Source organism: Megascapheus bottae, chromosome 28, assembly GCF_031878675.1.
Source record: "Megascapheus bottae isolate mThoBot1 chromosome 28, mThoBot2.hap1, whole genome shotgun sequence".
Taxonomy (NCBI): domain Eukaryota; kingdom Metazoa; phylum Chordata; class Mammalia; order Rodentia; family Geomyidae; genus Megascapheus; species Megascapheus bottae.
Window position 1 is genome coordinate 2467662 of NC_143536.1, and position 26571 is coordinate 2494232.

Below are 26571 nucleotides of genomic sequence, written 5' to 3' on the forward strand. Positions count from 1 at the left end.
CTGTGTCACACGTCTCCATAACCCCCCAGCCAGGTAGGTGAGTGAGCTTGGGGCCAAAGCAGGTATATCCCAGCTCTGCAGAACCAGGCTGGGCCTCATGCCAGGCAGACTTACCTTGTAATCCATGCCTTCGCCACAATTGGTGACAACACACAGTAAGCCCAGGGCTTTCGCTAGGTCTTTGGTAGTCTCTGTCTTCCCAGTCCCTGCAGGGCCAGCGGGAGCCCCTCCCAGGTACATAGACAGGGCCTAGAAGCCAGGGCAAGACACGTGTCTCCTGACCACATGAGGAAGCCGTGGCCCTTCCAAATGCCGTGTTTGGCTGTGACAAAATGTATAGAACGCACACACTCATATGCACACACATACACACACACCCAGCATCATTAACATTTATCCAGATGGGAGCCTGGCATAGTACTACAGACCAATAATCCCAGCTACTCAAAAGGTAGAAAGAGAAGGACTGAGGTTTGAGATTGGCCTAGGCAAAAGTGTGAGACCCTATCTGACAAAAAAAAAAAAACCAAAAAACTAAACCCAACAACTACCCAAAAAACCCCAAGACAAAAATAAACCTAAGAGCAATAGGACTGGGCATGGCTCAAATGGAATAGTCCTTGCCTCAGTGCAAAGGGGCTTTCAGGGGCTTTTGAGTAAGGTGGGCATTTTCAGTGGAGGTTGAGTAGAGTGAGGATGGCATCACCCAGACCCTGGGGACTGAAGGGACAAAAGACCAAAGCCAGCCTCACGCAGTCCTCCACGCCCCATAGAGTGGTAAGGGCTGGGGCCTGGTGTGAGCTGAGGAACTGGGAGCCGGGGACGCCTGTGCCCTGTGGCAGCCTGGGCAGGTCCGGGGGGTCCTGGCCCGACTTGGCTGCCCACCATTGGCGCTGTGCAGGAGGCGCTGTCACCCTGAGCTAAGCCCTGGATAACTCCCAGAGTAAATGCCACCGGGTGCGGGAACAGGGCACGATGGCCTCGGGGGTCACTGCCTCCAGCCTGTCCCCCAAGGCCACTGCCCGGTGGTGATGGTCCGCCCGGCTCACCTGTGTGAGCGTCAGGTAGATGCGGTCGGTGAGCGGCGTGATGACGAGGCGCCCATTGAGGCCCATGTACTCGTAGCCATAGCCGAAGGTGCCAGTGCACTGGCGGATGTTCAGCTCGTCTGGCTCCCGGTCCCAGTAGAAGCGCAGCTGGCTCTCCCACTCGAACTCCTGCGCCTCGAGGATGCTGGGAGGAGGAGCAGGAGGAGGAGGAGGGGACGAGGTGGGGACGAGGTGGGGACGAGGTATCCCTGTCGGCGCCCCGCCCCTGCGCGGGACTCACCTGCTCCTGATGAAGGAGTCCACGATGTCCCTGGCGTGAACGTCGATGATCAGCACCGTGTTGTACTTCTTCCGGTTGTTCTTGCTCAGGGGCATCGTGATCCGCGTGACCAGCTCGTCAATCTGCCGGTGCATCTTCTTGCCGTAGGTCTTCATGGCCTGCTTGTCGCCTTGCTGCACCTTGTGGAAGACGTCCTCCACCTCCCACGTCCACCACACCTGGCTGGCGGCCAGCACTACCATGCCTTGGTACAGGAGCATCCAATCCACGCTGGGACAGGGATGGGAAACAGAAATGATGTCTCCAAGGCCCGGAATGGGAGCTCATGCCTGTGATCCCAGCTACTCAGGAGGTAAAGTGCCAGGTGGGTTGAGCTTTGAGACCAGTAAGAGCGAAACATCTAAACTAAGAAGCCAGGCTGGATGGGAAATGCTGGGAAGCCAAGCTACACAGGCTAGCCCTGTGTAGGATCTAGAGATAATATCTGGAAAAATAGCCAACAGAAAAAAAGGGCCTGGGGCCCTGATTCAAGTAGCAGAGTATTCTTACAGACTCAAAGCCTTGAGTGCCACCCAATTGACCCGGGTTCAATTTCTCAGTCCCACATACATAGAAAAAAGCCAGAAGTGGTGCTGTGGCTCAAGTGGTACAGCTCCAGACTTGAGGAAAAAGCCCAAAGACAGTGCTCAGGCCCTGAGTTCATGCTCCAGAACTAGCAAAAACGAAGTCAGCTCTGGCAAATTTAACAAGACTCTCAGAGGCAAACAAATAAGTAAGGCACAGAATGTAATTCAAGTGTGCTTCCCTAGCAAGCACAAGGCCCTGAGAGTAAGGGAGGCTGGGAGGGAAGGAGGGATGAGGGAGGGAGGGAGGACGGTTGAGAGGGAGGGAAGGAGGAAGGAGGAAGGGAGGGAGGCGGGGAGGGGGAGGGGCTCTCACCGGCTGCGGTCCTCGCAGTAGCGGAAGATGGCCTCCTTGGTGATGAGGCGGTTGGTCCTTCGCATCTCCACGAGCACAGCCGTCATCCAGTCCTCCACGCGGCCCTCGGCCCGGATGATCTTCCGGAAATCCATGACCTCCCCTTCGGCGGAGATCATGGCGGACACCAGCTTCTCCCCGCTCTCCCCGTCATTGAACTTCAGCAGGGCGATGTTGTCATACATCTGCAAGAGCCCGAGGGGAGCTATGAGTGCAGCAAAGGCACGAGGGTGCCTGGGGTGGACTCGGGAAAAGACGGGGAGACGAGGAGACACACGTGGGGCTGAACCCACAGGAGGCAGACTGAGGATTAAACACCCAGCTGGATGAATGCCTGGCCGGGAGTGACAGCTGGGGTCACGTGCACTGACGCGTGTGGAGAAGGACGCTCAGAGGGGTTCTGTAACTTGCACTGGCTATGGACTTGAACCCAGGCGGTCTAGCTCGAGAAGCCATGTGCAAAGCTGAATTTACTCTTGGTTGGACCTGTTTATGGTATTTGTCACTGTGCATTTCTATATAGTTTTTTAAGTTTCTCAGAAAAGGAACACAAGTGATTGGACCATGGAAAAAGACCCTAAGCAGCTGAGCCTTGGTGTAATCTCACACCAAGTGACACCACCTGATCCTAGGGTTCCATGAAAATGTTACCATCCACCATCACAAACCTCCAGATAGAAACTCACTGCAGAGAACAGGTGCAAACAAATCACAGTCGGGAAGCCGACTCAGAGCTCCCTGTGTAAGCCTGAGCCCTGGCCTTGGCCTTGAAACTCTGACCTTGACCTGGCCACGGCCTTCATCAAGTACTGTAGCCTTGACCACACTGATATCACACTGTGATCATGACCTGTGTTCCCACCTTGACCTGTACCCTGGCCTTGACCTTGGAAATGTGACCTTGATCTGTGCCCTGACCTTGATCATGTGCTCCTGCACGCACAGCGGGTCGCTGTTGCCCAAGATGCTCAGCAGCTCGTCGTCGGAGATGAAGAAGAACCTGGGGAAGGCGTTCCTCTTGGAGTCCAGGTAGTCATTGAGGCTCTTCTGGCACTTTTCCAGGCCGTCGCTGATGTTCTCAAGGTCACTGAGGCGGTTCGGGGCCTCACAGCACCGCTTGATCACGGGGTCCTTTAGGGTCTCACCCATGATCTGCATACGGCAGAGGGAGAGAGTGGTCACCTGTGGTCAGCAGAGACCCTATCCTGATAGATCAGCACTGACCGGGGTGAGAAACAGACGAACAGCCACACAGCACACAGCCTGGGAGAGCACCAAGAGCCAGCAGGCACCATCACGTCCCAGCCACCACAACATGCACACCAGCTGTGGACCAGCATGGTCACCTGATTTCTGCTTCTGCCCAGTTGGGGACCTCAGTCAATTTTGTTCACAATGCCCCCCTCCACACACACACACAAACACACACACACTTAACAGTGCCATATGCAGTAGGTTCTCCACCAGAAATCCTCTTGTGTCTGCCTGTATACACACTGCATCATCCTGCTGCTCCTTCTTTTCTTTTCTTTTTTTTTTTTTTTGTGCCACTCCGGGGGCTTGAACTGAGCACCTGGGAACTGTCCGTGAGCTTTTTGACTCAAGACTAGCACCCTACCACTTGAGCTACAGCTCCACTTTGGTTTTCTGATGGTTCACTGGAGGTAAGAATCTTACAGACTTTCCTGGCCAGGCTGGCTTCAAGCCACATCCTCAGATCTCAGCCTCCTGAGTAGTTAGGATTACAGGCGTGAGCCACTACTATGAGAACAAGAAGAGGAAGAAGAAGAAGCAGCAGAAGCAGGAGCAGAAGAAGAAGAAGAAGAAGAAGAAGAAGAAGAAGAAGAAGAAGAAGAAGAAGAAGAAGAAGAAGAAGAAGAGGAGGAGGAGGAGGAGGAGGAGGAGGAGGAGGAGGAGGAGGAGGAGGAGGAGGAGGAAGAAGGGGAAGGGGAAGGGGAAGGGAAGGGGAGCATAGAAAAGCTATTATCAACAGCTAATGACCAAACAAAATTGTTCACGACATGTTGAAATGACATCCAATGGCTAGAAGTGCAGACAGCCCGCTGTGCCCACTGTGCCCCTGCCCTTTCTCCTTTGTCACCACAGCCGCCACTTGCCCTTTTAAATATTCTGTCGATGTTGTCAAACTTTTTCGCTTCTTCAGGAAGTTGTGATCTTATGTCTCCACCGATAAAGATGCTCTCGAGGTACATCCACTTCCTCTGAACCAGCATCCAGATCTGAAATGGTCCAGGTCGCGTCACAGGGGTAAAGGGGGGACCCCATCACACGCACGAATGCACGCTCATACGCATGCACACACAAGACCAGGAAAATTGGAAATGAAAAACACATGGACTAAATTAAACACTGACGTCAACTCATCAGCCATACATTGCTCCCTGAAGGAGGAGTGCTGGCCACAGGAGCACATGTCCTCCAGCGCTGGCCCCTCCTGCCCTGAGGGGCCACCACTCACCTCAATGACCTCCCCTATCAGCGACAGTGTCTTTTCCCACTTGTGAACAGTCTGCAGGAAGGGCCCCACAAATCTGCTCCCCGAGATGCTCTGCAGGTTGACAGTGTTGTCGTCGAGACACTGGATGATGTCATCCACGGACCCCAAGATGTAGCCACGCTCTTGCACCCCCTTGTAGTACTTGACCACGGTGAACTTCATGTTCTCCCATGTGTCCAGAATCTCCTTCACCGCCTGCACGGGGATGGAGAAGACCCGTGTGCACACCCCAACACTGGAGAAACAGGGTTGGAGCCAGCAGCCAGCTCCCCCAGAGTCCTGGCTCAGTGGGTTAAACCAGGGACCCTTCATGGGGATAAAAGTCACATGGTAAGGCCGGGAGTTTGGCCGAGTGGTAGAGTGCTTTCCTAGTATATGCACAAAGACCCGGGTTCGATTCCTCAATACACACACATAGAAAAGCCAGAACTGGTGCAGTGGCTCAAGTGGTAGAGCTCCAGCGTTGAGGAAGCCCAAGGACAGTGGTTAGGCCCTGAGTTCAGTCCCCAGGACTGGCAAAAAGAAAAATCACCCATTAGCCAGCCAGGCAAAGTGGGGTATGTGCCAGGTACTGGGGTGTACCCTGTGTTCACGCCACTATGAAGCAACCATGCCCAGTGTGTGCATAAGGATACTTGCACACATATGTGTCTACACATTTTGTGTAAGTCTCTGTGTTGATTCGATGAGTTCAGGGGAGTAGGATAAGCGATCATCATGAGTGCAGGTATGCACGGGTGTTTACATGTATATTCATGCATTAAAACTTTGGTGTGCCAGTCCTAGAGCTTGAACTCAGGGCCTAGGCACTGTTCCTGAGCTTTTTTTTTTTTTTTTCTCAGTTGTGTGACTTGAATGCTGGGCTTGGGCACTGTCCCTGAGCTCTTCAGCTCAAGACTATCGCCCTACCACTTGAGCCACAATGCCACTTCTAGTTTTCTGGTGATTAATTGAAGATAAGAGTCTTACCGGCTTTGTAGTGCCCAGGCTGACTTTGAACCACGACCCTCAGACCTCAGATTCCTGAATAGCTAGCATTACAGTGTGAGCCACCACGCCCAGCTTTGCTCCTGAGATTTTATTATGCTCAAGACAAGTGCTCTACCACTTTAGCCACAATTCCACTGCTAGCTATTTTTGGTGGTTAATTGGAAATGAGAGTCTCACAGGCTTTCCTACATGGACTTTGAACTATAATCCTCATACCTCAGCCACTAGGGTAGCTAGGATGAGAGGCATGAGCTTGGCTTGTGTTATTTTGAGTTAGCATATATTTGTAACATGAGAGGGTTTCATTTTATATTTCTACATATACAACTCTGATCACTCTACTTGAATTTTTAAGTAGGGAAAGATATTCAATAAAATGTTAGCGACTAAGTGGCAGTGATTTCTCTCCTAATTTTCTTTTATCATGAACATCTACTACTTCTGCAATAAACAAGCAGAAAGTGAAACTATAATTAGGAACAATATAAAAATTAATTGAAACGGAAGTTCAATTTCTTGAACAAATTGTTTTGCATTGCCCAACCAAAACAGATACCAGGATGAGTGAATGGGCTTCCTCTTTCCATGAAAGGGCAGGCCTCACCTAGCATGGTAGCGAGACCTGCAATCCTAGCACTTGAGAGAGGGAGACAGGAGAGGGAGGCCAGACTGGGCTACAGAGCAAACTGTCTCGAGATACCAAGGGCCAGGTGTATAGCTCCCTGGTTGGACCCTGGGCCCCATCTTGGCCTGGGCGGGGGGCAGTATCCAGGGGGAGGGAGACCCAGACCCTAGCCACTCCCCTGTAGAGTGGCACAAACTACCTTCTCAATGGCGACCTCCTTGACGGCAGCCGTGACAATCTCATTGAGGACGTCCGAGTGCTTGTGGAGCTCCATGGCAAACATGTTCTCCAGGGTGAACGTCTCCGTCATCTCAAAGAACACACCCGTCTTCTCCATGAGCTCCTTCCAGTGTCTGAGGGGTGCACAGGGTGAGACCGCGGGCTGCGGGCGCCCAGCCATCCAACCAGCTGCAGACCCCATCGCCGGACCCGTCCCACTGAGGACCCCCTACCCCACCGATCCGACTGAAGAGCCCCCACCCAGCTCAACTCACTGAGGACCCCAGCACCTGACCATCCCACTGCAACCCCCCCCACCGATCCACTGAGAACCCCCACCCAACCCACTGTGGACCCCCACCACAGAGCCACTGAGAACCCCCACCCAACCCACTGTGGACCCCCACCACAGAGCCACTGAGAACCCCCACCCAACCCACTGTGGACCCCCACCAACCAATCCACTGAGAACCCCCATTACCTGACCCAACCCACGGAGAACCCCCACCTGGCCCGTCCCACTACAGGCACCCCCATCCACCAACTCACTGCAGACCCCAGCACTCAACCCATCCCACAGAGGACCCCCTCAACCTGCCTACTATGGACCCTACCTCCTGATTCTGATTCCCTCATCACCCCACGACCCACCTGACCATAGACACAATCTCTACAGCAATGTCCTGGGGTAGAACTGGGAAATGGGCTGTGCCTGCAACTCTCGTCTGGGAGTTGGGGGCTCACTCAGCCTGCGTGGCTGAGTATCCCTCCCCAAGCCTCTGTCCAGTTCTGGCCTGGGCCCTGCTCTACCGGCTGGGGTGACTAACGTATGCCGCTTCCCCAGCTTACTGGTTGAGATGGGAAACTTTAAGATGGTCTCAAACCACCATCCTCCAGGTCTCACCTCCAACATGGCTGTGATTACTCGAGTTTGTTATTGTTATTTGACTGGTTTTGGAGCTCATGAACTCAGTGCTCACATCCTCACTTGGCTTTTTCACCATAGTTGGAGCTCTACCACTCAAGCTATCCTTCCAGCACAGTTTTGTACAGTTAGTTGGAGATGAAGTCTCTTGGAATTTTCTGCCTGAGCTGCCTATGAACTTTGATCTTCTGGATCTCAGCCTCTAGATTCCAGGTATGAGCTACTATGCCCAGCTCCAGCAATTAAAATTAAAAACATGAATGAAATGGGGCCGGGGGTTTGGCCTAGTGGTAGAGTGCTTGCCTAGCATGCACAAAGACCTGGGTTTGATTCCTCGGTACACACATATATAGAAAAAAAGCCAGAAGTGGTGCTGAGGCTCAAGCAATAGAGCACTGTCCTTGAGAAATTCCAAGACAGTGCTCAGGCCCTGAGCTCAAGCCCAGGACAGGCAAAAAACAACAACAACAACAACAAAAAAAACCCAACATGAATGAAGCCGGGCACAGGCGGCTCACACCTGCAATCCTAGCTACTCCGGAGGCTCAGATCTGAGGATCGTGGTTTAAATCCAGCCTGGGCAGGAAAGTCTGTGAACTCTCATCTCCAACTAACCACAAGAAAACTGGAATTGGAGCTGTAGCTCAAAGTGTCAGAGTGCTAGTCTTGAGTTAAAAGATACACTAAGTTTAGCCGGGCACTGTGTTGTGCCAAGATTGTCCCATGTTCTGGGAATGACCCCCTCCTCCTCTTGCTCAGGGCCCATGTACTTGAACCTCAGGTGGCAACAGCTTGATGCTCAGTGGTTAGACACCTGCACTCTGATTAATCTTAAAGTGACCAGTAGTTTGAGTTACCAAACAGCCAATCAGGTGATTGTAACTATGGAATTCCCCTATAAAAGCTGTGTAAAATCCTTGTTCAAGGCCTCTTAGCGTTGCCAGCTACTCGTAATAAATGACCCTTGCTTTTTAGCTTTGACTGTGGCCTCTGGTGGTCTTTTCAGGGTTCCAGGAATTCGGGTACAACAACTGGTGGCTCATGCCTGTAATCCTAGCTACTCAGGAAGCTGAGGGTCGAAGTTCAAAGCCATCCTGGGCACAAAAGACAAAAGTCCATGAGATTCTTATCTCCAATTAACCACCAAAAAACCAGAAGTGGTACTGTGGCTCAAGTGGTAGAGCACTAGCTTAGAACTGAAGAGCTCAGGGACAGTGCCCAGGCCCAGAGATCAAACCCCACCACCAACCAACAACAACAGAGAGAGAGAGAGAGAGAGAGAGAGAGAGAGAGAGAGAGAGAGAGAGAGAGAGAGAGAGAGAGAGAGAGAGAGAGAGAGAAACAAAAAGTTCAGGGAGAGTGCCCAGGCCCTGAGTTTACCCCAACTGACTAAATAAAGGAAGACTGGAACAATACAACTGTAAAGGCCACCTGACACCTGATGGGATTTTTCTTTTCAAAGAACCCTTCACATCCACCATGCTGTAGAAACAATATTCTTGAACTATCTCTTCATGAAATAGTATTCTTTGTGAGACCCTAGCAGGGGCATGTTTTAAACTCTCACTCCTCCTGTCTGTGCCCACAGCCAGCCCGGAAGCCAGAGCAGGCCACACCTTTCTCTCAGAGCCTCGTGCTTCAGGTCGAGGAGTAGAGGGATGGACTCCTTGAACGCCTTCATCTTGGCTTCCAGGTGGTAGGCCACGGACAGGCTGCGCACGGTCCGAGGCAGCTTGCGGAGGTTCTTCAAAAGGCCATCAATCCCATCCTGGAGGAACTGCACATTCAGGTTGGCCCAGAGTGTCTGGGACCATTCTTCCTTTGCAACCTGCAAATGTGCAAAACATGGGTCCAAGCTGGGCATGGCTGGCTCACACTTGTCATCCTAGCTGCTCAGGAGCAGCTGATCTAAGGATGGAAGTCCAAAGCCAGCCCAAGTAGGGAAGTCCATCAGACTCTTAGCTCAATTAACCACCCAAAAAACAGAGGAGCTGTGGTTCAAATGGCAGAGTACCAGCTAATGGACAGAGCCCAGGCTCTGAGTTCAAGTCCCAGGACCAGCACAAACAACTGCAACATGGTCCTACTTGGTGAAGATGAAGAAAAGACTCTCTGGAATGGGGGTACAATTCAGCAGCAAGCTGAAAACCCTGAGTTCAAACCCAACCAAAAAAAGAGAGAGGCAGGGAGACTTTCTGTGTTCTAATTTCCTCAGATTGCATATTAAAAAGTTCTTCCTTACATAACTTCTTTACACTGACAGCTTCTGACTCTGGTGATGTGAGGGGACCTGTCTCACACAATTTGGGTTTGGTTTTTTTTTAAGGAATCTTGGGAGTCACTGCTTCCCTTCTGCCAAAATGTGATGTGGCCCAGAGGAGGCTGTCCTGAGGACCAAGGCCCTTCCTAGGGTCCTGCTCCGTCCATGTCCCTCCACCCCGTCCCCACTGTGTGGGGAAACTGAGGCAGCTCACCCTTCCTCCTGCAAGCTGCTCTGATGACCTGTCTAGCCCCGGGGTAAGGTCACTTTTTGACCTAGCTAAGCAGGCTTCCTCCCCTCCCCTCCACTCAGCTCCCCTCACCAGATCTCTGTGTTGGAATAGGACTTTCTATCTGATAGGAATGCCTACTGCATACAAGTCATGCACCCCCAAACCATCACTCTCTCCCCCATCCTGTCTACTTCCCACTTCCTTGACAAGAAAAGGCACAGGAAAAGCTGTCTAGACTATATACCTTCTAGAAGCTTCTTTAAGGATTCCCTGGCAGACTCATCCCAGAAAAAGCCAGCTTAAGTTGTTAAAGTGCATGGGAACCGGCCCCAAGATGTCATGAGACCAGGACAAACGCAAGGTGTCATCTATGAGGGACTTTCTGGGCAACAGCAAGGTCAGTGGATCCTGAGACTGGGACAGAGTGGAGCAGCCAGGACACAACCACTTCCAAGCTGCCCCTCAAGCTACTGCCCTCCCACTGGCCCACGAGTGCTCACTTTTAACTCCCTGTAGATGTCGTAGATGAGCCGCAGGCCGCTCATCTCCTTCTGCACTTTCAGCAGCTCGGGATACATGGTAATGGGGAGGTCAAAGAGCTTCTCGGCATTGGCCAGCTCCTGGCGGTTCTTTTCGAATTTGGCCAGCTCTTTTTCAAAACTGCCTAAAAGTTCGGCTCCTAAGAAATAACACGTGCTTCTCCATATGGAATACAGTCAACTTTGCAGTGTATAACTTAAATGAGAACTCAGGGATGATGTGCATAAATGGTCATTTTACCTGCATAAGCCGTGTGTGCAGACAGATTTAGAGTGCCACATACAGATTTAGAATGCCTGTGGCTCCCAGGGGCCCCGGTCCCACCCTCCCTGGGTGTGGCCCTCACAGGTGGGCCTGGACCTTCCTCTTCCTCCCTTCCTCCTCCTCATACCTGCTGTGGTAGTGACCTTGGGCTGAAACCTCTGAAACCATGGGCCAAAAGAATCTCCCTCTCTCTCTCTCTCCCCCCCCCCCATATTATATCAATTCTAGGGTTTGAACTCAAGGCTTCTTGCCATACTCAGATTACATCAGTAATTTTTCCACTAGGTTATCATGCTTTTATCCAGGCTAACTTGGACCACAGTCCTCCTATGTACACTTTTGGACAGTCGGAGATTACAAGCACGAACCAGCATCACACCTGGCTAGTCTTTAATTGTCCTCTCAGACTTTGCCACAGCATGACTAACACCATAGGGAACTAAGATAACACAGTCCAGGATCTAAGTGCCAAGAATCAGCTAGAAGGACACGGGATGACATGGGTACAGGTGGCTGCTGGCAGCTGAGTGTCCTGAGCTGCAGCAGGAATCTTCGCAGCCCCTCCAGGAGTGGACCACCCCTAGCCCTTCACGAAGTCCCTCAATACTCAATGCCCAGAACTAGCCCAGCATTCTCTACCTGCAACTGCTAAGGCCATCGTGAGGAACGCACTTGAGGGAGATTTGTGAGTTTGTAAGCTCCACTATCTCCCACAAACTTCTTTAACAAAACACACACTCCAAGCTCACAACCCCCACAACGGGTGATTTACCTTTATCGAGGTCTTCACCCACAGACCCCGGGCCTTCCTTGTAAAAGCGGTGAGCAAACTCCTCAAGCTGGGATCTGTAGTTTATGATCTCACCGCGGGTGAGCTGCACAAAACAAAGGGTGCTGAGTGAGAGGAGCTCAGGCTCTTCCCCGAAGCACTGGCCCAGAGCAGAAGAGGGCACAAGTACCTCCGTGAAAGTGCGCTTGATGCCTCCAAGCGCATGCTCCACATTCAGGGAGTCGTTAAAGAGATTCAGCCACAGGCTCTCGATCCTCTCCACCAGTTCTTTCTCCGCGTTGGTGGGCTAATTGACACGACAAATGAAGAAGAGGAGAACCAAAGACAACTTGGCAACAATTCGGAACTGAAATCTCAACATGACCTCCCAGGAATTTTTGCTTGTGCTTGAAATGTTAGCATTATGTTCTTGCAGTTCAAATGAAGCCAGAGCCAAGTGTCGTGGCACGTGCCTGTAATCCCAATATTTGGAAGGCTGAGGCAGGAGGATGGAGAATTTAAGGATAGCCTGAGCTATATAGCAAGACTATGTCCCCAAAACAAAACAAAACATCCAGGCAACAGTGGTTTACATTTGTAATCCTGGTTACTCAGTAGGCTAAGATCTGAGGATCCAGGTTTGAAACCAGTATAGGTAGAAAAGTCTGGTGAAAAAGAAAAAGGAGGGCTGAGGGTGTGACCTAGTGGTAGAGTGCTTGCCTAGCATGTATGAAGACCTGGGTTCAATTCCTCAGTACCACATACATAGAAAAAGCCAGAAGTGGTGCTGTGGCTCAGGGTAGAACACTACCCTTGAGGAAAGCCCAAGGACAGTGCTCAGGCCCTGAACTCAAGCCCAGGACTGACCAAAAAAAAAAAAGAAAAGAAAAGAAAAGAAAAGGCCAGAAGTAGTGTTGTGGCTCAAGTGGAAGCGCACTAGCCTTGAGCAAAAAGTATCCAAGAACAGTACCCAGGCCCTGAGGTCAAGCCCCAGGGCTGGCAAAAAAAGAAAAAGGAGGGGGAGGAGGAGAGAATGAAGATGAAAGAGTAAGAAGGAATAATAAAAAGGAAGGAAGGAGGGGGAGGAGGAGGAGGAGGAAAAGAACAGGAAGAGGAGAAACCAGAAGATTCACAGACCATACAGGAATTAAAAGACGGAGAGTTAGAAAACAATTTTGTTCACTAAAATCAACAAAAGATAAAACTGAGAAGCTAGACAGACAAAAGGAAATTGCTTCTTAAAGTGGAAATTCCAGAATGGACCATGCCTAAAATGAAGTGGTTCAGGGAAGGACCACTGTGGAAGTGCCTGGCACACACACAAACGCCCAGAATGCGCTAATTACCAAAAACTAGACCAAAGACATTGGCCTGGTAAGTATTTTCTTGTTTGTAGCCAGGTGGCTCACACCTGTAATCCTAACTACTCAGGAGGCTGAAATCTGAGGATCATGGTTCAAAGCCAGCCTGGGCACTAATGAAAATGAGACTCTTATCTCCAGTTAACCACTAGAAAGTGGAAGTGGGGCTGTGTGGCTCAAAGGGTAGGGTGGTAGTGTTGAGCTGAAAAGCTCAGGGACAGCACCCAGGCCCAGAGTCCAAGCCCTGAAATCGTCTATATATATATTTGCTTGTTCCAGAATGAAACCTCGAACTTAGGGCCTTGCATTCTTATTCAGCTTTTCCACTCATAGCTGACATTCTACTGCTTGGGTCATGCCTCCAGTCTGGGGGTAACTTGCAAATGGGGTCTCAAAGCTTGTGTCCCTGGGAAGGCTTCGTGAAAAGAATGGTGGCGAGAACCTGGGAGGGAACTTACGAAGATGTCATAGATTCCCATGGTCCGGTAGCGTTCCTGGACGTCCTTGTACCTGAGTTCCATGATTAAAGATTTATTTCTAATTTCTGCAATGGTTGCGAGAACGAACTTGAGGTCCTCCAGGGTGCTGGGGCTTCTCCGAAGGTTTTTGCTCAGGTGCTAGAGAAGACAGGTTCAAAGGTCGGAAGTCAGGAGGGCCGAGGGCCGAGTGGACTCCCGGGCAGAGCTGGGACTCTAGGTGCTGGAACGGAGGCCTGTGCACCAGGCCGCTCCCTGCCGCTGCCCCCCACCCCGGGCCCGGGAGAAGTGGGCCGGACACCTCTATCTCCTCCTGGAGACTGTAGAGCTCCTCCTTGGCTGACTCATTGAGGAGTTTGCCCAGCGAGGTGACCCAGGACTTGGCGTTGTCCTGCACGGTGTGCGCCAGCGGCCCCAGCTGCAGGCGGACGCAGTGCTCATCCCTCACGAGTGGGTGGCTCATCACGTCCTGCGCCACCCGCGAGTAGAACTGCAGCTTCTGGTCGTAGGCCGCGCACGAGGGCTTCTTGGCGGCAAACTTCTCCATGACGATGGCCTTGTCCAGCTTCCACAGAGGCCGGTACCGCTTCCACCGCTGCAAGTACTTCATGAGGCTGATGAGCAGCCTGTGGATGTTCTGGGGGATCATGACGGCCTGGTCGATGATCTGGGGGTTCTGGGAAATCTCCTGGTAGAAGCTCAGGATCACAACTTCCTCCTCCTCCCCCTTCTGCGGGGGGCACTCGATGCAGCTACCGTTCATCCACCGCACGAAGTGCTGGAGAGACGAGAATGGGGCCAACCGCGTCTTAGCACAGAGTGGGGTCTGGCTAGTGGGTTCACCTGTCTGGAAGCAGGATCTTTCTAGGGGCCCAGGAGCCTGGTACAGGCAGGAGCGGAGGTGAGGAGGGTGGGCAGCAGCTGGGCCTTGGAGGGTTTAAAGCCACACACAGGGGCCTGGAGCGTGCTCAGGGAAATGAAAAGCCACTGGAAAGGGGGCCGGGAGGGTGGCCTAATGGTAGAGTGCTTGCCTAGCATTCATGAAGACGTGGGTTCAATTCCTTGGTACCACATACGTAGAAAAAAGCCAGAAATGGTGCTCAGGCTCAAGTGGTAGAGAAAGTCCAAGGACCGTGCTCAGACCCTGAGCTCAAGCCTAGGACTGGCAAAAAAAAAAAAAAGTCACTGGAAAGGCACCCTTGTGTGGTGATGGTGAGTAAAGGGCTGAGCCACAAGGGTCTTGAGTTGGAAGCAGCCCAGGCCAACTGGTAAGACCCCATCTTAGGCACGACAACCAGGTGCAGTGGATCAAGCCTGTAACCCCAGCTACTGGAGTAGAAGAGATGAGGGAATCAAGGTTCCAGACCAGCCTGAATAAAAACACAGTGTGTGAGACTTGATCTCCCCTGGTGGCTGGGCATTGGCACATGAGCCAGCTGCCCAGCTACAAGGGTAGCTCGATGTCTAGGGACAGATTGGCCTGGGCACAAAGTGAGACCCTACCTCAAAAACAACCAGCTCAAAAAGAGTATGGAGGAGTGGCTCAAATGGTAGACACTTGACAGGCCTTAAGATCAAACTTCCATAGTCTCCATAGTGCAAAAACAGTACTAAACTAGGCATTGGGAGATTTTCACCCAAAGGAGAACTTGAATGCCTCTGGTAGAAAATGGTTTCTAGAAGCCTCTGAAAGCGTCCTGGTGAGTCTAGTGAGTTCCTGGCAGGACTGAGGTGTTGGGGAGGTGCAGGGGAGTGAGTCTGTGGCTCCATCTTGGGCTGGCATTGCTGTCACTTCCTGGGACTGACATGGTGGCAAGGTGGGTGGGGAGTCAGGTTTCTGTCTGGGGGACGCTGAGGCCATGACCCAAGGGAGGCAATGTAAGAGACATGAGACCAGCATGCTGTGTGGGCTGGAGACAGAAATGCACGGGTCACCTCCCCACCACTGATGTCCCTAGCCATGGCTGGCCACAGCAGGGACAAGAAATGGGAGGAGAGCCGGGAGCCAGGGTGAGGCTTGGGGACCCGATGCCCCGTGTTTCAGCCTCTGTGCTCCATGCCCTGAGTGGGGGCCTGGGCTGCCTGCACACTCACCTTGGTCACCTCCACACAGTTGCGGGTGCAGTGAACGCACATCTTGTCGATCTCATTGGCATTGGGGTGCAGAATGATCTCGGGGGCTGTCAAGATGGTTTCCGTTTGGAACAGAGGGACATTCCCAAGGACCAGATAATTGAAGGACTGGAGATTCCTGAGGACAAGAGGATGGGCGAGTGACCACACCTACACCTGGTGGGGCCATGCTCTCACAGGACAAGAGGTCACACCCCTACTCCAGGGCCCAACACCTGCTGCCCCCAAGAGGCGTTCTGGGAGGTGGGCGGGGGAAACGCCTCTGCGCCGGGGGAGGGGGGCTCCCTCTCCCTTCTGGACTCCAGCTCTTCATCCCCTCTCCCCAGAGCCACCACAGCCAAAGCCAGTGTGTGCGTGTGTGTGTGTGTGTGTGTGTGTGTGTGTGTGTGTGTGTGTGTGTGTGTGCCTTCCCTGGCCTGAGGCTTGAACTCAGGGCCTGAGTGCTGTCCCTTTGTTTTTTCACTCAACCATGTGGGCAACGCTTCACTTCTGACATTTTTGCTGGTTAATTCAAAGCCTCATGGATTTTTCTTAATGAGCTGGCTTCAAACCTCCATTCTCAATCCTCAGATCTCAGCCTCCTGAGTAGCTAGGATTACAGATGTGAGTCACCAGTACCTGGCTGAGAGAGATTTTTAAAAGCATGCTATAACACTCTAGAATTCCTGTTGCGCTCAGAGCAGCAAGTAGGCTTCTTGCCACAGCCATCCAGGCCCTCTGTGGTCTGCTCTAGCCTTGGGCTCCCAGCTTCATCTCCCGCCCTGCTCTCTGCCTCCCCTCTCCCCTCCTCCCTTCCCTCCTTCCAGCTGGCTCCTCAGCTTCAGATCTTAGTTACAACATGGCCTTTCATGACATAGCAGCCCCCAACACACACATGCCTGCATGCTCACCTACGCCCTGCCTTTCCCAGAAAGCACCCCTGCTTCCTGTTTCTGTGTCCTGCCTCCCCGACGTGGACTCTTCCCCAGGACAGGGCCTTGCAGGCCTGTAGCTGGGAAAGCTACAGTAAAGGCAGGAGCCGTGGTGCCCAAACTATCTGAAAACAAAGCAGCCAGATGAGGGAGACTCACGCCTGTCATCCTAGCTCCTCAGGAGCTGAGATCTGGAAATCGAGATTTCCTGCCCGCCGGGGAAGGCAAGTCTGTGACGCTCTTCTCTCCAGAAGAGGAGCTGTGGCTCAAGTGGTAGAGCACTAGCCTTGAGTGAAAAAGCTAAGGGACAGTGCCCAGGCCCCAGGACTAGCAGAGCAAAGAAAAAGAAACAAAAGCAAAAGCTGAAAAGGAAGAGGAGGAGGAGGAGACAGAGGAAAAGGGACATTCGTCGCCAAGAGGGCGAGTTCCTGTAGAAGACTGGAGAAACTTCCCCTCGGCCCCTCATAAAAGATGCTGTGTGAAAAAATGAACAGCTCCATGGCCCCGGGCTCAGAAGTCACGTGACAGACACCATGGCCCGGGTTCTGTGGGGCCACCACTGTGAGCGATTCCATGGGACCAGGGAGCAGTCAGGTTAGCGGCTTCCATGAAGAGATGGCTGCACACTGGGCAGCGGGATGAGGACCTGGGAATGGAGGAAGTCGGGGTGCCGGGGCCTCCCCCCACAGTCCTGACTGTGGCCTGCAGAGGCCATGCTCTTACTTGAGGATGAGCTTAGTGAGGACGTCGTAGATCTTGCCCTCCCAGTACTCGTAGTAGTCCGCCAGCCGGGGCGACCTGCCCGTGTTGGTGTGAACGACCAAGCCCTCCACCTTGGTGAGCAGAGGCCCAATGGCCAGATACCATCTGACCATGTGCTCCATGTCTTTAGACCTTTCCCGCTCGATGTGCTCGAAGAACTCCTTCACACCTGCCAAGGAGATGTCTGTCACTGTCACCACCCCAGGAGCTCTGGAGGACGAGCGGGAAAACAAGCAGAACACCTCCCAGACTGACTGCCAGCACCAACAAGGGAGGACCTGCCTGGACCAGACTGCCGCTCATGGGCCCCCACACACTGGGCAGTCTTGGCCTTGACCGTCCTATTTGTCTTCCAATATCTCATGTGAGCCAGTAAACGTGAGCCTGGAAGGCATGGCTCATGGCCTGGGGCATGGCTCAGCGCAGAGTGCCTGCCTTACCCACTCTAGGCCCTGAGTTCAAACCCCAGCACAGCCAACAACAACAAAAAGTAACTTAGGGCCAGGCACAGTACCCCTGACTGGGAATCGCAGTTCAAAGCCAGCCTGGGCACTAAAGAATTAATCACTAGAAAACAGGAAGTGGGGCTGTGGCTCCAGGGGTAGGGCAGGAGCCTTGAGTTGAAGAGCTCAAGGACAGCACCCAGGCCCAGAGTTCAAGCCCCATAACTAACAACAACAAAAAAAAGTAACTTAGTGTCCAGTTACAAAGTATAGACAAAAACTAACCTTCACAAAACCAAGAATTTGTAGGGCAAAAACCAAGGACCGGTAAGACCCTGAGTCCAACACCAAAAATAATAAAAATGATCTGTGAATCCACTTCTACCATACATGAGATACTGAAAAAAATGGGGATTATACTCACAGTCCTTTCATGTAAATAAGATCATTAGGAATGAATTAGTACATTCATAGACTATAGATGTAATATAAAATTATAGCTATATGATATCTGGCATATAATAATTATACATATTTATATATATACATATATATATATAAACTATAAAGCCTTGACTTATTCTCTTTTCTTCCATAACTAGCTAGCTACTCTGCATATGTAACTGTGAATATATGTATATGTTCTGTACAGATTCTGTGTCTTGGTGAGAGATCCACTACCACTTCCTCTTATTTCCCACCCAGAAGAGCGGGTACCACACACCAGGGAGCTCCCCCTCATTCCGCGGCATGGGGTACTTGAAGAGGTTTACGGCTTCGATCATTGAAAGCCGGGAAGAAATGTCGTCTGCATTCTTGTGAATCTGGTGGACAAGAGACTCGAACTTCCCAATGGCCTGCTTGCACCGAGTTATGTAGTCGGCGATACCTTTGGAGAAACACAGAAAGACATCGTGGGACCAGCAGGCCCCACCCCACCCACTGTGACAGCACTCAGGCACCCCTGCAATCCCACCCCATGTCTCCCACTGGCCCACAGCCCCCTGAAGGGACTGCACCCCAATCAACAGGAATCATTAAGAAGGACTCTCTTGTGTGTGCTTAGATTGTGTGTGATTTATGGAGAAGCCTCAGACTTGAGGCAGCAGGACTGTTAGGTCAAGGCCAGCCTGAGAAACACAGGAAGGTTTTCTGAAACAGACAAAAATGGCTGGATGCTAGCCGGCACGGTGGCTCATGCCTGTAATCCTAACAACTCAGGAGACTGAGATCCGAGGATCGTGGTTCAAAGCCAGCCTGAGCCCTAAAGAATGTGAGGCTCTTATCTCCAATTAGTCACTAGCAAACAGGAAGTGGGGCTGTGGCTCAAGGGTAGGGCAGTAGCCTTGAGATAGAGAGCCCAGGCCCAGGGGTAGGGTGGAAGGCTTGAGCTGAGGAGCTCAGGGACAGCACCCAGGCCAAGTCCAAGCCCCATGATCCACAAAAAAAAAAAAAAAAATTCTGAGTGCTGGAGGCTCACGCCTGTAAGTCCTAGTTACTCAAGAGGTGAGATCTAAGGATCACGGTTCACAGCCAGCCCAGGCAGACACATCCAAAAGACTCATCTCCAATGAACCAGCAAAAAGCCAGAAGTGAGGGTAAGGCTCAAGTAGTAGAGATCCAGCCTTGAGCAAAAAAGCTGAGAAAGAGGACAAGGCCCTAAATTCAAGTCCATTCTGTATCAGCACACACACATACACACATATACACACACACACACACACACACACAATGCAGAGGAGAGGAGAGTGGGAGAAGGGAAAATGGCTCGGCCACCTTAGAAAGCGGCACTCTTCCTAAAATATTAAACATGCAGCTGCCTTATGACTCCGCAGCTAAACACCTGAGTATTTAGCTCAGGAAAAAGAGGCAACTTGTATCCACCCAGAACCCTGTCCACTGCACAGTAACCACACAACACTGAAACAACCCAAGTGGCTTTGTGGGATACTATACAATAAGGAGAAGGACCCACAACTGCCAGCAGAAACTTGGTAAGTATTCAGAGAATTAGACTGAGCAAGAAAGCTACCGCCCCCAAGATTCCATACATGCTATTGCGTTTATATCACAGTCTGGAAGTGGTGGGCAGGCACTGTGGTACCTAGAGAGTTCCAGTTCAGCCTCTTGTATCCAGAGCGAAACACGCGGATGAGATCATGGGAGTGGTCGGCCAGGAGTTGCATCTCCGCATCGTTCAGCGTGCCGATAAGCATGTGGTAGTGGTCCAGCATGCGCTGTATCCCGTCCGTGTACCTGTACCACAGCCCAGGCTTAACAACTGCAGCGAGCCAGCCCTGACGACTCATGCCTATAACCCTAGCCAGTTAGGAGGCTGATTTGAGGATTACAGTTCAAAGCCAGTCCAGGTAGGAAAGTCCAAAAGCCAGAGGTAGAGCTGTAGCCCACACGGTAGACGGCTAGCCTTTAGCACAAAGGCTCAGGGACAACTCCCAAGCCCTGAGTGTAAGCCCCACGATCAGCACAAGTAATCGAGCAATCAACTACATCCAGTGGCCACAGTCAAACTCAAAGCCTCAAGTTCAAATTCTCATACTGCAGAAACAACTAAAGCCATTTGCAGAGCTGGGGTGGCTCAGTGGCAGAGTGCTGGCCCGAGGTGCTCAGGACCCTGCTTGCTTTTCCCGCCACTGCAAAAGGAAACAAATTCATGTTACTATTCTTTTGAAATACTTCTTAGTTTTAATTTCTGAAGTGCTCAGGATTGGCAGGTAGAAAACCCACAATGAATGATTTGAGGGATTGATCCTCAATTGTTTTCCTGTGTGTGTGTGTGTGTGTGTGTGTGTGTGTGCGCGCGTGCGCGTGCTTGCACGTCCTTACTGTGGCTTGAACTCAGGGCCCGGGAGCTATTCCTTAGCTCTCTCCCTCAAAAGTCTGTCGCTCTACCTTGGACTGCAGCTCATCTTCTGACTTTTCAGTGGTTCACTGGAGATGAGCCTCTCAGGTTGTCTGTCTGTTCTGGCCTCAAACGGCAATCACCAAATCTTAGCCTCCTGTGAGTAGCTAAGATTGCAGGCATGAGCCACTACTGCTTAAACCTCCAAGGCTCTACCTGAGTAATTTGTCCTCCTGAAGTGCCACGTTGCGGGCCAGCTCGGGGACGGGGAAGCCCAGCTGCTCCATGTACTTGGTTTCATTGATGATCTCTTTGAGGGCAGGAGAGAAATTAATGACAAACACAGCGCCCTTCTCCTTCTCCTTCTCTTTTTCCTTCTCCTTCTCTGAGCCTGGGCTCCCTGGCTCCTCTATGTTGTTGCTTTCGATGTATGTCTGCAAAGAGACCCCAGTGACCCCAGTTCCTCAGGCCCCGAGCGACCTGCAGAGCCCTCCCCCACAGGCCAGGCTGACCAGGACATCTTTGTTTGGGGATGGGAATTTTAGACAATTTGATTTAGTGGGCAATATCTGAAAACTGGGCAATTTCACATAAAATTCCAGAATTCTGGCTCCCCTGAAGAACTGGGGAGCTCTGATTATGACTAGGGCTGGGCTGGGGTTGAAGCTGGGTGCTCTGCTCCTCGTGAAGGGGGCAGGCACAGCCCAGGCCCCATCCATCTCATGGAACTGAAGACTTAGCATCACCGGGTCCACCTTCCTTCCCTAACAGCTAGCATTGAATCACTGAGTGCCTACTGCGTGCCAAGACCCCGGTGCTGAAAGAAGGGTGGGTCACGTGAAGGCTGCTATCAGACACAGTTTCTGGCCCCTGCTCCAACCATTTCTAACAGAGAAACTGAGGCTCCGAGTTAAGCTCCTTCCTCGCAGTCGGTGGGCTGTTTCCGACATGGCAGGCGTTGTGCTGACTCTCCCCCTTCCCTTCCAACCTCACCAAGCTCCCCAGACCTTATCACAAGAGAATGCCAGGGGTAGTCAGGCATAGTGGTTCTCACTTGCAATCCTAGCTACTTAAGAGGCAGAGATCAGGGGATCAGGATTGGAGGCCGGCCCAGGCAAAAAGTTCTTAAGCCTCTGTCTTGAGTATAATCACACATCTGTCATCCCAGTGAAACAGGGGGATCGTATCCAAGCTGGCCCAGGAGAAAAAAACCGAGACTCTATTTTTTAAAAATAACAAAGGCCGAAAAGGGCAGTAGAGCAGCTGACCAGAAAGCATAAGGCTCTGAGTTTAAACCCCAGTTCCACCAAAAGTGAGAGAAGGCTGAACCTTGGTGAGAAGGCTCCTCTTCATGAGACTCGGGAGTATCAGCTCCGTGGCCTCCTTCCACTGCTCGTACTTCCGGTCTTCGTATTCCTTCATTGTTCTGCCCACCATCAGGTACTTCTGCTTTACCTATCATTCAAGTAACTGTGCTGGGACATGGCCCAGTGGTAGAATGCCCACCTAGCAAGTGCAAGACCCTGAGTTCAAACCCCAGTTTCACAAGAAAGAGAGAGGAAGAAAGGAAGGAAAAGGAGTGAGCCAACTTCTACTCTAGAGCATACAAAGCCCTGGGTTTGGGGCTGGGAGTGTGACCTAGGAGGTCACACCGAGGTTCAATTCCTCGGTACCATATATATAGAAAAAGCCAGAAGTAGTGCTGTGGTTCAAGTGGTAGAGCACTAAGCCTTGAGAAAGCTCCAGGACAGTGCCCAGGCCAAGTTCAAGCCCCAGAACTGACATAAAAAAAAAAAAAGCCCTGGGCTGGAGGAGGAACAGAATTAAAAAGATGGGGGTAGCCAGGAACCAATAGCTCATGACTGTATTCCTAGCTACTAGCAACACAGGCTGAGATGTGAGGATCAAAGTTCAAAGTCAGCCTGGACAGAAAAGTCCATGAGATTTTTATCTCCCATGAGCCACCAAAAAGCCAGAAATGGAACTGTGGCTCAAGTGGTAAAGATATAGCTTTGAGTTAAAAACCTAAGGGACAATATCCAGGCTCTGAGTTCAAGCCCAAGCTGTGTGAATGCACGCACACACACACACACGCGCACATGCACACAGTAGTTCTATCAGAGACCTGGGTCAAGCACAAGAAAAAGCCTGGGCATTAAATGCAGACAGAAAACACAGAGGTATTTCCGACAGGATGCCTGGGGCCAGTCCCAGGAGACACACACAGAGACACATAAGCACTCACAGGCATGTATGCATACACACACACGCATGCGCGCACACACACACAGCCTGCATCGTGAGGGTACACCAGCAACCCTGCAGCTGGCCCCACCTCCAGGCCCCGCTCGGTGTCCAGCAGCTCCTCCACCTCCTGGAAGCGGAGGATGGTGTGCTTGATGCGGTGGAAGAGCGAGCGTTCCCAGTAGATGGCGCCTGCCACTGGGGGGTGGTTTTTGTACAGCAGCGGGGTGTCCAGGTTCCTCACGAAGATGCGGTTGACAATGTCGATCTGCAGAGCAGGCGGAGGACACTGTCAGCCAGATGCCTTGGTGAGCACAGACCGAGGCTGAGATCATCTTCCAAGAGACACAGCAGAGAAAGTTAAGGGAAGGGCTAAGATACAGTGTTTTAACTCACACCTGTAACCGTAACTGAGCAGAGTAGCTGAGGATCATGGTTCAAAGCCAAACCAGACCCACAAATCTATGAAAGCCTTATCACCAATTAAACAGAAAAAAGGCTAAGTGGTAGAGCTTGGTAGTGGTTTAAGTGGTAGAGCACTGGCCTTGATTGAAAAATCCAAGCAAGAGCACAGGTCCTGAGTTCAAATTCCAGCAGCAGCACACACATAAAAAGACAGTGTTTTCACTTTTCACTTATCATGTACTGTTTTTCTAGCCAGGTTTTTCTTTTGTCTGTTGAACACAATGCCCCAAGTTGCACATATTCCAACACAACCCACGTCATGGCATCCACAGGCCGACCAGCTCTTGGCTCTCCTAGACATGGCTGCTGGCAAATCTGCATTCAAAGGATGTTTTCTGGGCTGGAGTACAGCTCAGTGGTAACGTGTGCATCTGTCATGTGTGAAGGCCTAGATTCCGCTTTCTTCAGGAGGAGAAGGAGGAGGAGGGAGGGAGGAGAGGAGAGGAGAGGAAGAGGGGCAGGTGAGAAAGGAAGATGAGGAGGAGGAAGAGAGTAGGAGGAAGAGGAAAAGGCAGCAGCATTTGTGAGTGCTGGGGTAATTAGGCAGGTGTCACAACAACAGGCCTTCCACCCGCACATGTGAGCCTGTGCTTTGTGACCAGGGGACTGAGGGATCTCACATTACAGCTGACCTTAGGGCAGACGGGACAGCCTAGAAAAGTTCTTAAAGCCAGAGAGAGAGACAAAGGAAGCAGTTGGCAGAAGTGACTGGAAACTTCTAGAAAGCTGTAGAAACACAGCCATGTGATTTAAGCCCAGGGAGACTGAGGCAGACTTCTAGCCTCCAGAACAGACTGCAGGTTTATGCTGTGTCCAGTCACTAAGCTCATGGCAAGTTGATTTACTAACTCACTTATAGGGGGATCTGGGGCTTGAACTCGGGTCCTGGGGCTCTCGAGGCCAGTGCTGAGGTTGTCCCTTTGTCACAGCAGCAGTGAGGCACTGACTCATCCCTCCTCCCACTTACCCCCCCATTTTCCCCATTCTTGATGATTATGATTGTGATTATGTACATTCTTACTGAATTTCTCACTCAATAAAAATTCCTATTCTCTGCACTCTAGGAAGAGGATGGCTGGGCTCATTTTGACCTTAGTATTTTTTTTTCATTAAGAATTTTTGGGGGACCAAGGCAGCCATAGATTTCCAAATACCTCTTTACAGTACTGTGCGAGAATGTCATTAAATTTCATCATCATCTGTCGATTAATAGATTCCCGTGAGCGAATATGCTTGAATTTTAACAGCATGTCAAATGCTGCTTCCGCAGACCGAAGCGTCTTAAAGGATTCATCTATAAAATTTTTTGCCTCTTTCTCAATAACCTGAAAAAGAAAACAAAAATAACCCTCTTACCCCGGTGAGTCTCCTCCAAAAACACCAAGAAAACACAGAGGGTTTGTCCTAGAAAAATTAAGTCGGAAACAGGGAATGTCAACTTGAAAAAAAAAAATCAATGTCCCATAAAACCATTCTCAAGAGACTGCTAAAAAATGTGTTCCAGCTGAACAAAGATGTGGACAAAAGGAGGACACAGAGCTGCAGAAGACGGGGGACTGCCTACACGCGGGTACACCAGCCCGGGAAATGTGTATTTGAGCTGGATTCATAAGGAGATAGAGTTCCAGGCTATGAGCCCAGCCACGAGAAGGACTACCTCGCATAATGAAAAATTGTTCCACTAGGCAATAGCGTAAAGACAATGGAGATGGGGAAAAGGTTAGAGTTCTTTTTGTTTTTTAAATAAATTATTGGGGATAATTGAAAAACAAAACAGAACCCTCCCGACATCACCCCGCCCAAGGAAGTTAAGCACCCGACCCCCACGCTCATTTCCCAGGTTCCTCACCAGAACTTCAATCTTGAACTCCTCCATCACGTATTTCCAGTACTGGGAAGACTTGATGCTGAAGGGGTCAAAGGTCAGGTTTTCCATGGGCATCACCAGGCTGTCCACTCTGCCGAGGACGTCGTCTATTCGTTTGGGGTCCCCCGTCACAGCCTTTAGTTCTGGACCAAATATGTTGTAAAATTCTTCTAAAACCTGGGCAATTGAAGGAGACCACAAAGAGGGCATGCTGTGGTGAAGAGAAAATGGAGGGCTGATGGCTGCAGCCACCTGCCACAGGGGCCATCTCCCGCCTTGGACTCACATTCCCCAGCAGGGGCCCTCAGGGCCTGCACAACCTGCACAACCTGCACGCCTCCACATTCCTATTGTCTGTCTGTCTGTCATCTGTCTATCTCATACTTCCCTTAACCTTGTACCATAGGGCCAGGCAAGGTAGCTCCTGCCTAAAATCCCAGCAACTCAGGAAACAGAGATAGGAAGATCTTGGTCTAAGGCCAATCTAAGCAAAAGCCCAAGAGCCTATGTGAAATACAAGCTAAAAACGATGTGAAAAACAAAACTAAAAGGGGTGTGTAGGGAAGGCATGGCTCGAGAAATAGAACACTTGAAGCCCTGAGATCAACTTTCAGTGCCATAAAATCGTAAGATTCATGCTAACAGTTTAGAAGCTGAAGGTCTCTTCAGGCTGTGACCTGACACGGACAGGACTGCTGAGAGCGCGGCTGGCAGCTCTCTCCTCCCTGCAGCCCCTGGGAGACAGACGCCCACCTGCAGGATGTCGTAAAGGTCCTGGCAGATGGAAGCCATGTAGTCTGTTCTCTCGAACAGCCGCTTGCGGTCGAACTCCCACCTGGCCTCCCGGCCTGAGGCCTCAATTTTGGCCCGGATGTCAAAGTAGGACTTCTTCCACAGGGTGAGGGTCTTCTTGGCATCCAGGGTTTTCTGTTGTGCGTTTGCCCGGTTCTCCCTGCCAGGCAAAGGGCTGGACCTGAGCACCAGGCAGAGCTCCTCCTCATAGCCCCACATGCCCGCCACGGGGCAGGGGCCCTTCAAACCCAGGACCTCCTGGCTCCATGGCCTCCCTCTGCAGGGAGATCCTGCCGCCAGCCCAGGGGTGGGGACAGGGGGTGGGGGCAGCAGGTCTCAGCCAGTACCCAGGGAGACTTCTCTGTAAGAAGCAGAAAGGATGCATGAGTGGAGCCCGGGTTACATTCCCCAGCTCCAAAGGTAAAATTAGAGAAGGAAGGGCTTCACCCCACTCAACTCCCAGCCCTCAGCCTCAGCCTCTAGTTATGTTCATAGCTAGAATATGAACATTCATATGTAGTTCTATAAAATACACACTGATAGACTGTTTGCGCAAGTCTATGCCATCGTGCAGATGAGACATGTGTAACAGTCATGGGTAGCGGTGG

General features: G+C 51.4%; 1 protein-coding gene across 3 annotated transcripts in view; it reads right to left on the reverse strand.

The window, feature by feature from the left end:
* Dnah10 (dynein axonemal heavy chain 10) overlaps positions 1-26571 on the reverse strand; it is a 75239-nt gene that overhangs the window by 39006 nt on the left and 9662 nt on the right. For all 3 annotated transcript variants that reach the window (XR_016532906.1, XM_090319877.1, XM_090319878.1), the window contains exons 10-33: positions 25925-26123; positions 25154-25348; positions 24459-24629; positions 22931-23107; positions 21925-22050; positions 20812-21029; positions 19840-19991; positions 18460-18624; positions 17254-17461; positions 15581-15737; positions 13788-14264; positions 13469-13627; positions 11840-11956; positions 11653-11755; positions 10577-10755; positions 9201-9412; positions 6640-6793; positions 4787-5020; positions 4425-4547; positions 3226-3459; positions 2269-2492; positions 1330-1599; positions 1050-1233; positions 115-249 (exon numbers count right to left, since the gene is read on the reverse strand). Coding sequence is in view for 2 of the 3 variants with exons in the window: in XM_090319877.1 (XP_090176003.1) it covers positions 115-249; positions 1050-1233; positions 1330-1599; positions 2269-2492; positions 3226-3459; positions 4425-4547; positions 4787-5020; positions 6640-6793; positions 9201-9412; positions 10577-10755; positions 11653-11755; positions 11840-11956; positions 13469-13627; positions 13788-14264; positions 15581-15737; positions 17254-17461; positions 18460-18624; positions 19840-19991; positions 20812-21029; positions 21925-22050; positions 22931-23107; positions 24459-24629; positions 25154-25348; positions 25925-26123 (4573 nt within the window). In the remaining variant the exon portion in view is untranslated. The remainder of the gene's footprint in view (positions 1-114; positions 250-1049; positions 1234-1329; positions 1600-2268; positions 2493-3225; positions 3460-4424; positions 4548-4786; positions 5021-6639; positions 6794-9200; positions 9413-10576; positions 10756-11652; positions 11756-11839; positions 11957-13468; positions 13628-13787; positions 14265-15580; positions 15738-17253; positions 17462-18459; positions 18625-19839; positions 19992-20811; positions 21030-21924; positions 22051-22930; positions 23108-24458; positions 24630-25153; positions 25349-25924; positions 26124-26571) is intronic.